Genomic DNA, 15673 nt, shown 5'->3' on the forward strand with positions numbered 1-15673 from the left:
ATAAATAATAATTCGCGCGTGTTTGTGTGTGTGGGTGTTTGGGTTTGTGCACGCGTGTCAATGTATTATACTGCAGGAAGCACGAAGGCGGATATTTTACGAGTTAAGTTAAACTCGAAACTGGGACATGGCCAACAAATTTGAGTTTAGCCAAAGCACAGAGCGCACAGACATCGTCGTCGACGTCGTCGTAATCGTAATCGTCACTGTATAGGTGTACAGGGTTTATAGAACGTGCGAGGGATAAAGTGGTGGAAAAGCGCGGCGCGGCGGCCGCAACACCGAGACTCGAAGACTAGCCGCTGGATGGTATGAGGGGTGGAGAGGCGCGGGAATTGCAAGGGAGAAAAATGATAGAAAAGAAACCGCGGCGTGGAGCGAGTGAGAGAGGGCGAGAAAGAGAGGGATGGGGGAGGGGTGGGGAGGGGAAAGATGAAGTTAAAAAAAAAAAAAAAAAAAAGATAAAAAAGATAAAAAGGGAAAAAGAGAGAAATCTGACGGCAACGAAAGAGAGAAAAATACCGGAGTATAGAGTAGTATGGCATATATGTAGGGGGGGGGGGGGAGGGGGGGATTTAAAAAGGAAGGCGGAATGGAGGGTGGTTGCCGGTATACGTTGGCGGGGGGCAGCGGCGGTAGTAGTGGTGGTGGTGGTGGTGGTGGTGGTAAAAAGGGTATAAAACGTAAAAAGACCTCGGGAGGTGCCGCAAGGGAAGATTGTTTTCATTCGAGGATTAAATTGAAAAGGATTATAGAAGTACCGAGCGTACCTATATAAAATATACCTCTGCGTGTGTGTGTGTGTGTGTGTGTCGATGAGGGTGTGGGTGCGTGAAACAGAGTCGCAGTCTCACTTCCGAAGTGCTCTGCACCTGTAATAACGTCTGTGCTGTGCGTCGTTCGCGTACATATTGTATTCGAAAAATTATACCTTACGTTATATGAAATGAATTGAAAAAAAAAAAAAAAAAAAAGTACAACTCACACGACACGAAGGATTTGTACCAATGAAATATCGTCAAAATTCACATCACCGTGTTACGTTTCTCAGCGAGTTGTAAAAATTATAAGGTATACAGGTGTAACGTGTAAAAGTATTTAAAAATTATAAACGAATAAACGGAACAACAAAATACAGGCATACCGAATGAATTTTGAAGAAACGCGTAAAAATAATTTCGCTCCTCGCTCAATTTCTATGCAATTATTACTAAAGGACGAGCGGAGAAGAAGCGTCGGCGAATAAGGGGCGGCAAGGCGAGGATGGGGATGGGGATGGGGATCCCGCACCACCGCCCATTAGCCGACACCCCTGGAACAAGAGTGAGAAATGATCGCCACGTAATGAATATCAACGCGCGGTAGGGGGTTGCCCTAAGGGCGGCGGGGCGAAGGGTTTCGCGGTGGACTCGAGGATATATCTAGGCATACATACATACATACACATATATTAATATATACATAAATAGTTGACAACTTGGAGCAATCAATGGCCAACGTAGGTATATGAGTATACGTGGTCGATAGAGATTACGTACAGATGTGTTTAAACGTGAGTAAGTGATGCGATATTCACATCGCGAGTTTAGAGGTTTTCAAAAATTACGAAACAGAGCTTGGAAGAAGAAAAAGTACGTGATTATTAGGGGTGAAGAGAACGAAAGATTTAGGAAAATATGACATGTTGCAGGATTGTACAAAATGAAAAGCACAAGAAAGCACGCGGCACGAAGACACATCGATTCTGTGTTGCGGTAATAGAAAAGACTTGGCCTAAACTGCGTTTCACAAAATACGTAATTGAATGGTAACGTGGAAGAGAGTAAAGATTATGAACGACGCTAAAGTTTGAGAGTAAATGTATGTAACAAAGTCACTCGTATGTTTGATGTATGTAAGGGTGATTGCAAAAAAAAAATAAAAATATCGTTTTTGCTCTTACCCCCTGAAATGTGAATATTAAACAGAAAAAGGATATTCAAAAAAAAACGAGCTCTCTAAGTCAAGTCGAACAGATCGTTTTTTCAATTTTTATTTTCCATTCATAATTTGGCACTAAAGATTAAAATAACCGCAAGCTTTTAAGATTTTTCAAATTCATGCATAGATATTTGAAGCTGATTCTTCAAAGTTTTCAAACCTCTGTAAAAAAGTATAAGTATCATCCGAGGGGGTTCCTATTCACTCGTAGATCGGATGTCAAGCGATTGCAATGATATCAACTGATTTTAAGTGATTTCAAGCGATTTCAAAGTAACCGCTTTTCAAAGCGGTCCGCGATTTCAACAAGTGAATAACCCCTCCTTATTATCAATAGAACACACATCGCATACACAAGGAAGAGTAATTAACAAATCAAGAAATCGACCTGTTAAAACTCGAGCTAGAGAGCTTACCTTTAAAATTTTCGAGGCTAAGATCAAAAAAAATCCTTTTTGTCGATCACCCTAATATACATTATACGATTACAAATTAACAACTAATCGAGTTTAGAAATGACGAACCGACAAGTGACCCAAGATTTAAGACGGACGAGTTTGACAACCTTCCGTATGCAAAATATGGTTTACTCTACTCTTTGCAATTACAACGTGCAGGATTCGTTTTTTCCGCTTAAGGATAGGATGAACAGTACGGTGAAAAAAAAACAGCTTTACTCCGTATGAACGCGCAATTGCTGAAGAGTTGTAAATTAATTCACAAGGAAGTTGTGCGTAACAGTAAAAAAAAAAATTTTCATCATTTTTTTATTAGTACCATTATTATCATTATTGTCATTGATTTCAAGGAAGTTTAACGAGCGGCATGATTTCTAGTAACCTAGTTACTCTCTCGCATACACGAGGTACATTCAAGGACTGTAAAATAATTTCTTCTTTAACGACAACGTGAAGATAAAGAATCTGCAGAAAGCTACATTTACCTGTTTATGCATCTCGACATTGAGCCCGTAGGACATCTCATAGTACTGCAACAGAAAGAAATGTTAAGATAGCGCAGCAATAAATTATGTAGAAAGAGATCAACGAGTATATAAGTATAATATCTACAAGGCGCAAGGTGCAACAAATACCAAGTTGCGTATAAAACGAGAATAACCTTTAATAATATTAACCAATGATTAACGACGATTCGCGTCAGTATTATTTTTTTTTGTTATTTTGGTTTTTTTTTTTTTAATGAACTTGAAGAACATGTATTAGTTGCACTGGGAATGCCGTTTATTATCGGTGTCCAAACCCTCATTCCTTTTCTTCGCATTATATAACGTATTTCCAACATCTACCGGATCCGTATAATATAACATAACATAATCAGCAGCGGCCGTAAAGCATGTCCCTTAGACCAAAATCCGACGACCTCTTGTTCGGTAAAGCTAAGCGACACGATGCAGCACGTGTGTAAATATAGTACACACACACACGCAAACGCATAAATATAGATACGAAATCGATAACTGGAGCAACGGAAATATTCGAGTTTAATAATGCAACTGATAACAACCGTCCCTCGAGGGTATTCGTATCGTTGGCTATATATAGGCTCGTGCATACCTTCGCCAATGCGATTCTATGTCTGTACTAGGTAATTATAGAGTACAGTTTTATAGTACGTTACGCCGATTAACGCCTTGTTCCTTATTCGCTTGTACAGGTTATTCTCGTTTCTTTGTACGTTGTCCTCGTTTTATTTCTTCTTTTTTTTTTACACTTATACACTTTTCATTACATTACCGCTGAATTGATTACACGCGCTAGTTCCTTCGATGCCATTTGATAACTTGATATTATAATATATTTTTATAATTTGAATAATCTTCGGTTGAAGAAAAATTTCATTTCGCTCCAGTTTGCCGTCAAATATTACACATTGTACGAACATTTTAAAAGACCTAATAATTACGATCATTACGTGCTGGATAATGCTGGAAAATATGAGAAAACAACCTTTCAACGTTGTTCAAGATCATTTTATCGATAGGCAAAATAATTTTAAATCGGTATAACAGATACCGCTAAATATTTGTAGACTAAATTTTTACCGGTTAATCGATCTGACGTGACAAGAAATGAAAACGCAACATAATTTGGACCACCCTCGTTTTCTCTCCTTTCGTCGAGATCCTCTGGACAGATATGGCTATATTCGCTACGACGCAAAGTTGAGAGATTCTTTCGCGCATATCAATTACGAACTGCGAATCCCGAGGGTTGCACAAAAAAAAATTAATTACTAAGTGATCCGCAAACTATAGAATACGTAAGTACCTAATTACCACGATACTGCAGAATGATGATAATATAACGCGTCGGCAAAGTGATATTCACCGTGTTTGATCGCCTATCCGCGAATAATTAAATCACATTTACGCCGCGCAATTTGTCCAATTACAAATCTTTTACCATTAACAAATAATTGATCGAAGAGCTATAACCGACTGTAATTAACCAGCTTCTACAAATTTTCTTACATCTTTCTGAAATCCATGTTTTTTTTTAAATTTTTTATTTCGCACGTATAATATCAAATTGAATTGAAATAATTTCTATAATAAAAAATGACCGTCAAATTCACGCGTTATCGTACAGGAAATTCGAGTAAATTTCTCTCGTAAACTAGGATGGAGGAATACTTTGAAATAAACCGAAAGAGCGGATAAGCGAAAAATTTCCCGGATTTAATTGTAAATATTATATTTATAATAGGTGGATAGTTCTTTAAACACATACATCCGCATCTATATATATATTTGTGTGTGTGTGTATGTACACGTATGTATTATACGCAATGGTACAATATTATACGAAGGGAGGAAAATGTGGATAGCGCGATAATATAATAGCGTCGACGGTTGACAACAGTTTGCATCTCTCCTCTCCATTTCTCTCCGTCTACCCGACCCTCCCTCTCTCTATCTCTGTCTCTGTCTCTCCCTCGCTCTCCGCGTTTACTTGGAGATATCGATTACCGGGTGAACTCCCCACCTCCCGCCCCTCCGTTCCCCGTCGGGACGACGGACCCCCACCCCCACCCCCATCCCCATCCCCGTCCCCAACACCCTGGTAGTCCGCTTGCCTGGTGTGTCACGTCAGTGTAGCAGTTTACAGGGATGTACAGTCGGCGTAGGGGGTGCGATGCCGCCTCGCGGAAATCTTTACTGCGCGTCGCGCGTTGTTGTTACCGGGGGTCGGGGTCGGGGTCGGAGGCGGGGGCGGGGGCGGTTTTCGCAAACAAATGACATACGCCCTAATATTTCATTTCGAGTATTCAATTTCCGTACATCCGTCCGTCCGTTCCCTCGTTCGTGCCATCCTTCTTTTTCGCTGGTCCAGTCAAAATATATGTAGGCTGGTACATATGTACGTACTATCTAAATTTTGTTGAGTCAAATGTCACTCTTTTTTATTGAAAATCGAGCCAATCCGACAGGAATGACATTTCATCCAAGAAAATTTTAAGTGCTCGCTAATTGTGTAAAAAAAACATTTATTACTCCATCGACGGTCTCAAAATTTGACGTCGGACTAACTTTTCTTTGTATAATATGATATAACGCGTAACTATGCACGAAGTTGCTCCCTTGTATATGTGCATAGGGGGAAGTCACCACAGTGCCGGAAACATAAGGTTATTCGTTAATAAAATCGTAACCTACGCAAAAGTATGATTTGTTTTATTTTTATGACAATCTTCCGTAGTGTCTCTGGTATTTTTAATGGTTAACGTTAAACTAAGGAAAAAATATTATTGCATTTAGTACTGACAACTAGCGAGTTAGAAAAACGGCACCTAATAGGTACTGGACACTGATAGTAACGAACAGAGAGAAATGATTAAAAAATTAATAAACCTTGCAATGGTCAGAAATGTATTGGTGAGAGAACTCAGGAATATCTGCGCACGCCTCATGCGCCCATTCCTTGCAATTGCAGCACTGAATCCAATCCTCATCGTTCTCTTCAAGGATTACCAGACTGAAGTTAGTAACGTTAACGTAGCGAAACGTGAGGGAAAAAACCATTGTTTAGCAATTTTATAGTAACTGAGGTAGTCGAGCTTTCAAAATATCAATATATTTTGGCATATTAAAATTCACCACACCGTCAGACATTCCTGAAATTGCGAAATAACCATTTATTTTTCTTTTGCGTAACGCGAACCGTTACAATAACGTTACCAACTTCATATTCACGGGATATATGTAGGTTTTCTTTGTGCTGCTTCGCGTGTTTAAATTGAAGAACCGCCCAAAAACTCTGAAACTTTCTTACGTTTCTTCGGTTTTGCAATACGATTGTTTAGCCACGGTAAAACATCACTGAGACGATTAATCGCAAGTTTTGTACGAATAACAAAAATAAGAGAAAAAAAAACGGGTGTCCGGTATTAGGTACCCGTAATGCACGACTGAATGACAAAGTGTACGCTCGTTCGCAAGTGTATAAACTTTTATTGAACATCGTTTCAAAGAATACGTACCAACAACCATCTCGGACGAAAAACAGAACAGCACAACCACCAGTTTTTCAAAATATCCACTTGCGAAAATTGGGCGTGACGAAAATCTGTGCAGACCTCAAACGTCAGCTGACTCTCACCGCAGCTTGCGGTATATCCCCCCATTGCTATAGCGTCCATTGCACATGTTCGAACCACGCAAGAAAACTATAGGTACTGTTTTTACTCAACTAAACTTTGAATACGATTTATAATTTTACGACCATTTTCTTTGTTTTTGTGAAACTATAACTACTCGGCATCGGTGGCGTGGAAAAAATTTTCAACGAGTTTACACCGAATCGAGATTATAAACGTCGATGACGCATTTAAGGAACCCATCGCTCTTATACGCAAAGAAATTAGTTTGTTTTTAAAATGATAATTAATTACGTATATATTATATATAATACTAATAGCAGACATATAATATGAAAGAAAAGACCTCGTAAACCGGGCAAAACGGTGTGTGCGCGTGTGTACGTATGAAGTGAAAAAGTCCTCGCCGGCGAGAAAGCGCTTAAATAATTAGTAACAATTAAACAACTTACCACTACGTAATGCCTCTGCATTTCAGTCTTCTCATTAGCTAGCTTTTCGCACTCCAACTTCAGCCTGAAAAATGAAGAATTGTAGAAAAATGAAAATCGCCGCGCAAAAGGAATACGTACGCATAGGAGAGATAATCATCGTTGTTGTGGGTACGGTGTGAATAGAAAAGAGTATTAGGATAGGTAAGTAAAAGTATCGAGAAAACAAGAGGTCATAGGTAAATACATTTCAACAGAAAATACACGAAAATCAACTCACGAATGATACTGCTGCTGAATAAAACTGAATTCTTCTTTGATTCTCTCGCAGGTGTCGGCGACTGTAAATTTCAGCCCGCCGGCAGCCCCCGCTGCACTTCCACCGCCACCCTGGAAAAAAGAAGATGAATTTAAAAATCACATTCATTTTACGACCGTTTCGCGCGAGTTGAGAATAAAAATAAAAAAGAAAAAGAAAAAAAAAAAAAAGATCCGATTCTTTATCCCCCAACGAAAAAACTATGTTCTGCTTTTGACATTTCGTTATTAATGAATTATTATCTTCTTTTTTTAACCATTTTCTTTTCGCATACAACGTAAAACAAAAGGTACGCGATTCGACAATTTCGCTCGAGCTGACGAACCAGAAATGAAATGAAGAAAAAAAAAAATAATAATAAAAAAAACAACACAGGCTACCTGCTATTTTATTATCGGAGATTACAGAACTGAAAAATCGTCGACACTATTTTCTTTCTTTCTCTTTTTTCTTTTCATTTGCCAAGTAAAGTTCTGAATAATGTATTCTGTACAGAGCTGCTCGATCCGAAGAGCGGCGACGAAAATCCAATAATGCGTTATTAGCGAGTAACGTTCCGTGCATAATATTACAATAAATAGTCATTCGGTTGTCTATAATTTTTATGACACGTTATTATATAATATCGCGTCTTTTTTTTATAAAATAATCGTGCGGTATGTCGTCGTTTCACTCCGCGACTCGTATAAACCAACGACAGGCCACTGAATAAGTGTAAATGCGAGTAATAATCATAATATAATAAATAAAAATAATAATAATACAAATAAAAATGGTTAGATAAAAAATTATCACCCTTACTCCATGCATATCTAACTTGTTTTCAAACTAGCACGCCACTAAAATTATTAACAAACTCACTAAAGCTGTGACTTGGGTAGAGAAAAGTTTCTTAAGGATTTCGCGTAAATCCGCCTGTAATAATTGCACGTGGGTTAAAGTTTTGACAGACTAAAATTCCAGCCAGGCAAATAAAAGGAATTTATTCACAAAACTTGGTAAGTAGTAGGTTGTATCATCGTATTTAATTTATACTTTCGGACACTTTTTATCCGATTACTGTAATATTGCATTGCACATATCCACGCTGTTACAAGCGGCAGTTTCAACTCGAAGATAATTGCTTCGTTATTGCAACACGATAAGAAAGGTACAATTTGCGGTAACATGGTTAACCCATTGTGATAAAGACTCTCCGCACACCTCGTTAGTCGTGAAATCCTGTTGACTGTACGATGCGGTCAGCCGCTCTGTAACTTACAACAAGAGTGAAAAGTTTCTATCGCTCAAGGTTTCAATCATCGGCTACCGAGTAGAAAAGAAACATGATTAATCCGCGAAAAAGGCTCGGCGGCTAAAAAATTCTCTGGGATTTCTTCGCCGCAGTAAGTTTTTACCACTTGGTAACAAAGACCGAAGAAGTTTCGAATCCAACACGCAGATCAGTAATCACGTCACGTAAAAGGGAGAAACGTGTAGGTACGTAACTGCGATTAGTTTCATTGACACGTGATCAATTAAGCAATCGTGACAACACTCAACAGTCAATTATCACAATTAGCGGTAACGAAACTTCGATGTTCTTCATTGGCCATCCACGAATTGTATTGGCGACGTAGCAGATTTTGGAAATGAACTTTTTGAACCTCCGTCCTCGCTGTTACTTTTTGATACACGGTATCCACTGTAGACAGTCCACATTTTACATGAAATTCTCCGTAAAAAAGTTCTTGAATACAGAAAAATATATGTATATCGTAATCCAATAGTTTATGGATTAAAAACCTTTCTCTGATTCATTTTTAAAAAAATTCTCAAATTTAGCTACAATAAGAGCTTTGCAATATCCGCTTAGCACTAAAGTGTGCGCAGTGAAGACGCAGGGTTTAATTACATTATGCTAAACAATCTGACAAGCAATAAAAGCATCATCATCAAATTTAAATATCAATTTTTTATAAGCTGTACATGTATGTATAATCTTTAAAATTTGAAGCTCGATTTTCATTCCAAGGTTGAGAAGCGCTGATCTGCAGCACAAGTAGGGGTTAAAGTTAAGGATGACAAACCAACGCAGAATGCAACAGAAAAGGAAAAAAAGCGCTGGTCAAAAAGGTATTAAAAAAAAGTTGAAAAAAGTTGAAAAAAGAAAGAAAGAAATAAAAAAGAGAAAAAAGGGAAAAAAAAGGATTGAAAAACGAGAGTGAGACGAGTATAAGGGAACACCGGTGCATACAGAAAAGTCCCTTCTACAAAAGACTAGCGGAAGCCAGGAGGAGGAGGAGGAAAAGGAGAAGGTGAAGAGGCGAGTGTAGTCGGCATACGGCATCATCTCTATCGTATATAAGAAGAGTTGGGGTTGAAGGCGTCCTTAATGAGACTCGCTCCACAAAACTTCCCTACTCCATACACCGTCGTTTCCTCTTCCCCTTTTACCTCCGCCACCGTCGCCCTTCGACTTCCTCTCTTTTTCTCTCTCTCTCTCCGTCGTCCTACACATCAATAAGACCCCGGTTCACCCTCGCCTCACCTCGCCTCGCGCAGCCTCGCAGACGGTATATCAACAAATTATCACCCCACGGATCGTTTTAAGATAACAATTAAAACGTCGGTGTTAGTTAGAAAGACCTGCTCTGCCTGCGTACAAAACCAGCCAGATTCAATCTGCTTATCGTCGTTCATGATACAGTGAAATTCACCGGAAACACATCATCGTCACGTTTCTCATAGCAATTATTATCACCGGATATCACGCAGATAGCTACCTATCAACGAGTAAACTGTTTTGCCAAAACTTTTACTATCATGACTCTCTTTTAATATTATCTTAATTGGAATGAAAAATTCTAACGAATTCCAGGTCAAAAGTTTAAACACGATAAAACGGTTTACACCCAACGATTTTTAAACCAATCGATTTTCCCACCGACCGCATGTTCAAAATTAACAATGAAAAGTATCAAAGCTTATAAGTACAATCGCGGCAAATTCTCCTCCATGTTCGGAGGAGGTTAATTACGTTATACGACTCAACCTCTCGAGACAGAGATATACAATCTAATTTACGTCCACCCTCCTCCCCGCCGCCTCCATATCGCAATCGAATATCCACAATAAAAATCCGTCACCTCCTTTCCAGGCTCGCCGATCGTTGGACAGATAACACCAGATACCGACAGCGGTGGTCCACGTGTAATGTTAGGTTTAACGTTCGGCACAACCTGACACGATGTACGAAACGATTGAAAGTATTCGGAAACGAGAGAGACAAACGTCTGCCGGAGTGACGATTACCGCATATGATTTTCGTCCGATTTAGAATTTATATTGAAATTTTGGCTGCTTTTTGTTCGCAGATTTTTCATTTCGAAAGCGAAGAGAATGATTTGGCCACTTGTTGAATTCGGTTCAAAGCGGCGGCTGCTCTGTGCGGGGTTGATGAGACAGAAAATGGAGAGGCAGCGGGCTGGCTGCTGGTGTGTTAGAGTCGTTCACTTGTTGCAATCATCAAAAGCGGCGTCAAAGTCATCGAACAGGTTGTCGCTGTCGGTATTTGATCAATAAAACATGTACACCCTTTATCGTGGCGTTTTACATTACGTTGCGCCGGCCGTTTCATCAACAATTCACCATTATCCGGCACTTTCGTCAAATTTTAATGTAACAAACTACCACGAACGACGTTGCGTGTGCGTTTGTTGAGTTTTCGTCGATCCATCAGGCCTCTACAACGGCTTGAACGATCGAGTAGGTATACATACATGTATACATGTATACATATATGTATATGTCGTATTTTCATCACGTTCAAGTGAAAGAACAGAGAGATATGCCTGTCGGTGCGATGTTGGCCAAGCTGCCACTCGAAAAACCTCGAGCATCGTTTCGAATTCCATCTAAAAAAATCTGCAAGCTGTTGAGTTTATTGACAAATAAGTCGTCATAGAACATAAGTTTCTACTATTTCTCAATTCGAGACATTTTATCGAAATCTATCTGTTGTACACAAAAACGGGGTCTTTTGAAATCAAATCTTAACGCATTGATACGTTACACGTTCCAATTATTCTTATTACTATTCACACTCAGTCCGGATCGTTAAGCCGGAGCAAAAAATCTGCAATTACACTTGATTTCATTTCTTCAAACAAACAGTAAATACCTCGTCATTCCAAACTGTAACGAGACATGTAACAGGCAAAAATAAATAAACAAATAAACAAATGAGAATATCAATAGTTAAAAAATCTATCCAAAAAAAAAAAAAAAAAATTGTGCGAAATCTCCGTTGAACGCAAAGAGTTCCGTCAAGAATTTTTCATACGTGTATAAAAGAGAGATGTGAAAACTAAGTATTACAGAATCTTCCAACCCAAACTGTACTACATAGGTACTCGAAACAAGAACGCAACAACACTTTAAACATAATTTTACACGCCAAACTTTTATGATCCTTGCGAAATGTTTGGTAGAAATTAAAAAAATTCGAATCAAATACCAAGCAGCAAGAACAAATGTATAAAAATCTGTATACACGCATTTATAATAATGTGTGTTTTTCGCACATACAGTAAACATATACCTGTGCACATGTCTCTTACATCACACGGTGAACTCATTTCCTCCTTCTCCTCCAAGTATGTAGGTATACCCTGTATACCTACATAACACAGCAGCGTATATAACCATCTAATGAATACAGACGCACCCTACTACTACTACTACAGGGCCGGACATGTGTCACGATGGTTCTCGCAGAGGGTGTACATGAGACATATTACACGACACATACACACGTTGTAGAGGAAAACGTACGTACACGAGGTATACATCAAAGCCGGAGGTAGTCGTATAATGTAATCGGATTCGCTCGATACGTCGCCCGGCATATACGCGTACTTACGGGTTACACGCGTGTGCGTGTATTGTGCGTGTATACGTGGTACACTACGTCGTACGCGTGTCGGAGCGTGCATCCCTGCAGCTTCGCAGGTTGCACGATGACAGAAGTGTAACGTGGGTGGTTCGTTGCACGTGTGTAGATGTACGAAAGGGTACGACGCGAGCATGCGTGGTACACTTGTAGGATGTAACGATGTGAAGTCCGAATGTCTCGCGCTTCGCCTCTGCGTTTACGTTAACATACAAATACCGTCCGTTATGCATAGCAGAGAATCAGCGGCGACGATTACTGTTGTAATTATTTTATACCCAGGTTGTAAGGGTGGGTATGAAGGAAAAACTGAGAAAAGGGGGTCAGGCGGGGAACGGACGGATAGATGAATCCGTGACGCAAAAGAGGCTTATAAATACTTGAGCGGAAACTTAAATCATTCGGTTCCAAATTTAACTCCATATACACACATGCGTACCACTCTCGGTATACGCGTATAAACACGATGGCGTTATGGGTTATACCTATACATGACATACCCCTACACACGCACCTATCAAATCTCGATTCATTTATTTCCCGGGTATATTATAATAAACGTCATTGGCTCGATCCCCGCTATGAAATACATCACACACCTACCTATATATGTATCTATGTACGTATCCATGGCGTATGCTATATAGCCGTTTACCTGTACCACAGACACGGTAAACGGCGGGGGTTTTGGCGGCGGCGGCGGACGGGGGAGGAGGAGGAGGAGGAGGAATCGCGTAACACCGCAAGAATGTACACACGATGACTTATACATATGCCCATATATGACGTAGGTGTAAGTCACCCGCGCGTATAGTTACGAATATATATATATATATATGTATACATATATATGTGTGTGTGTATGTATATACCTACCTATATATAACTATTCGGCCCGGGGCATCGGCGGCGTTTCTACTCTCATATCGATTGCCTGCGGAACTCGAATGTTTTCAACTAAAATATATCGGCTCCTCCTGGGAGGGCGGAGGGCGTGGGGGTGTTCCACGGTTCAACCGTTACACTGTCACTGTGATACGGATTATAGACCTACGACCCATAACCCGGCGTGTCACCCCCCCCCCCCTCCCGCCCTTCAGGCCGGCGGCAGGCCCCACAATTGCCGCAAATTCATTCTCCGTCTCACTCTTGCTCTCTCTCTCTCTCTCTCTCTCTCTCTCTCTCTCTCACTCTCTCCTTCTTACTCAAATCGCATCCGAGGCGTAATCATCAATCATGTAGAGTTTTAGAGTCTCGTTGCACAGGTATATTTAATTTTCACGAGTACTAATTAAAATTCTGTACAACTTCGGTGTATATGTAACGGCAAACGTTGGGGTGGGAGTAATAAAAAAAATTAACAAGTAAATAACCAATCCGCAATATCCGGCGTCTTTGTAATGATTTTGAATAATGTTGGATTTTTAAGATTATTCTATCATGCGACACGCAGCTGAAATTTCAGATAATCATAGATATGCAAAATGACGATTTTATTTACTTCAAATTCGTAGCAGACGTTTAAACATCACGCTCTGACCAACTTCAGCCTTATTAATTTATACGACTATCCCTCGGGCAAACATTCCTCCAAAGTATTACGTTTTATTTTACCATTTAAATATGCAGTAATTCAACCACACTCGACGCGCACGCGATCGACCCCCCTCGATTTTTTCACGCTTGGTTGTACATAAATACATACGTACGTACACCTACGTGATAGATTTCCGATTCGTTCGCCTCCTCTTTCCTTTTTTCTCTCCTCCTTTATCGAAGCTCCATATTGGCGGTAGACGATGATGATGAGGAGGAGGAGGAGGAGGAGAAGGACGAGGAGGGGGAGGAGGAGGTGAAGGAGGAGGAGGAGGAGGAGGAGGAGACGGTGGCGGTGGCGGCGGTTCCTCATATAATAATAACCTAAAACCAATCGACCGATCTTCTCGACGATGCGATTACTTTTCGAACTGAAGAGACTTTTTCAACATCTTTCACAATGATCGCGAAACGAACGTAAAATATTACAGCATATAATTTTTCTCCAAGTAGTAAAGTATTATATCATTGACGTTTAAACGTACAATAAAAATCGTACTGCAGCAGACAAAAAAAAAAACTATCTGTTATAACGAAGTTGTTCCCGTTCCCGCCACCAAGTAAGTTGTTTCACGCAATTGCGGTTAAATTTTATCAGCAAAACTGCCTTTCGAAGCGAATCGCAATTCAAGATAATACCGATACTTCTCGGCTCTGTTCTGCTCTGCTGAATACATAACAATGTACTACAAATATACAACAATGTATAATACTTTCACGACATGTTATACGAATTGTCGCATAAGTATATGAGAAGAGGAATGATAAAAAAAAAAAAAGTATTTTTTCTTTAATGACGTCACGCTTGAAGAGAGGCGCTTGCGTTGTGGATTATTTCTTCTTCTCTGTTTTTTTTTTCATTTTAGTTTTTTTTTTTAAACTTTTTTCAAAGACTAAAAACAAATCGAAAACAAAACAACGGTAGAACGCGGCTTGTTCCCGTCTGTGATAGATTTTATCGCTCGACACCGTCGGTATGTAATGTAGGTGTACATATACCCATGTATATGCATATATATATATATATATACGGGCACAGCCATTAGTAAATATGTGTATGTGGAACACCAATATTTGTTACGTGTACCAGGTCTCTAGAAATAAAACGGTCGTGTACCTATACAGGCCGACGCATCGTGCACCAACGCACACGGGACAGTGAGAATATAATAAGAGTTATGAGCGTGACTATAACGAAAGGCCCGAGATAACCTGTAATGGTGGGCAATATATTACTCGCTGCCTTATATACCGGCCGTTTCGAATAATTCCGCGTGAGAATAGAAGAAAAGGTATATCGGGAAAAAAGAAGAAAGGAAAAAACATATAGCACGCGATTATTCCATAAATTCATACAAAGGTGTAACAAAATGATACATATACACACATACGTTAATGATACGTGTGTAATTTGTTGTTTATGTGTGTTTTTTTTTTCCAACCATATTTAACTGATTGTTTCACGCGATCGAATGAACTGTAGGTGTAACAATACAACCCATGATGTGTAGGTGGACATGTGTGTACCTTTGGTATATTGTGTACGAGGCATTCCGTGACATTTCGATCAAGATTCTGCGTCGATGTCTAAGATTGAATTTTTTGTATGAAAGTAAATGACGAAAAACGCGACGGCGTTTCTGAAGTATGATTTGAAAACTTGAAACAAAAACGCCAATTTCTAAAATCTGTAAAAGTTCAGAAAAATCTTACAAATACATAAAAAAAACAATTTTCAACACCCGTCGAAACATGCGAGATTTCATAACTTCAAAAGATAAATAAGAACAACAAAAA

The 15673-nt window shown here is 39.5% G+C and overlaps 1 protein-coding gene across 14 annotated transcripts in view; it reads right to left on the reverse strand.

The window, feature by feature from the left end:
* Positions 1-15673, reverse strand: part of LOC124184613 (protein groucho-like) — a 56510-nt gene that overhangs the window by 23805 nt on the left and 17032 nt on the right. For 10 of the 14 annotated variants that reach the window (XM_046574519.1, XM_046574515.1, XM_046574516.1 and 7 more), the window contains exons 3-5: positions 7309-7418; positions 7050-7113; positions 2924-2971 (exon numbers count right to left, since the gene is read on the reverse strand). In XM_046574519.1, coding sequence (XP_046430475.1) covers positions 2924-2971; positions 7050-7113; positions 7309-7418 — 222 coding nt within the window. The remainder of the gene's footprint in view (positions 1-2923; positions 2972-7049; positions 7114-7308; positions 7419-15673) is intronic. The other 4 variants (XM_046574524.1, XM_046574522.1, XM_046574526.1 and 1 more) reach the window with 2 other exon arrangements.

This window comes from Neodiprion fabricii, chromosome 6 (assembly GCF_021155785.1).
Source record: "Neodiprion fabricii isolate iyNeoFabr1 chromosome 6, iyNeoFabr1.1, whole genome shotgun sequence".
In the NCBI taxonomy this organism is placed as follows: Eukaryota; Metazoa; Arthropoda; class Insecta; order Hymenoptera; family Diprionidae; genus Neodiprion; species Neodiprion fabricii.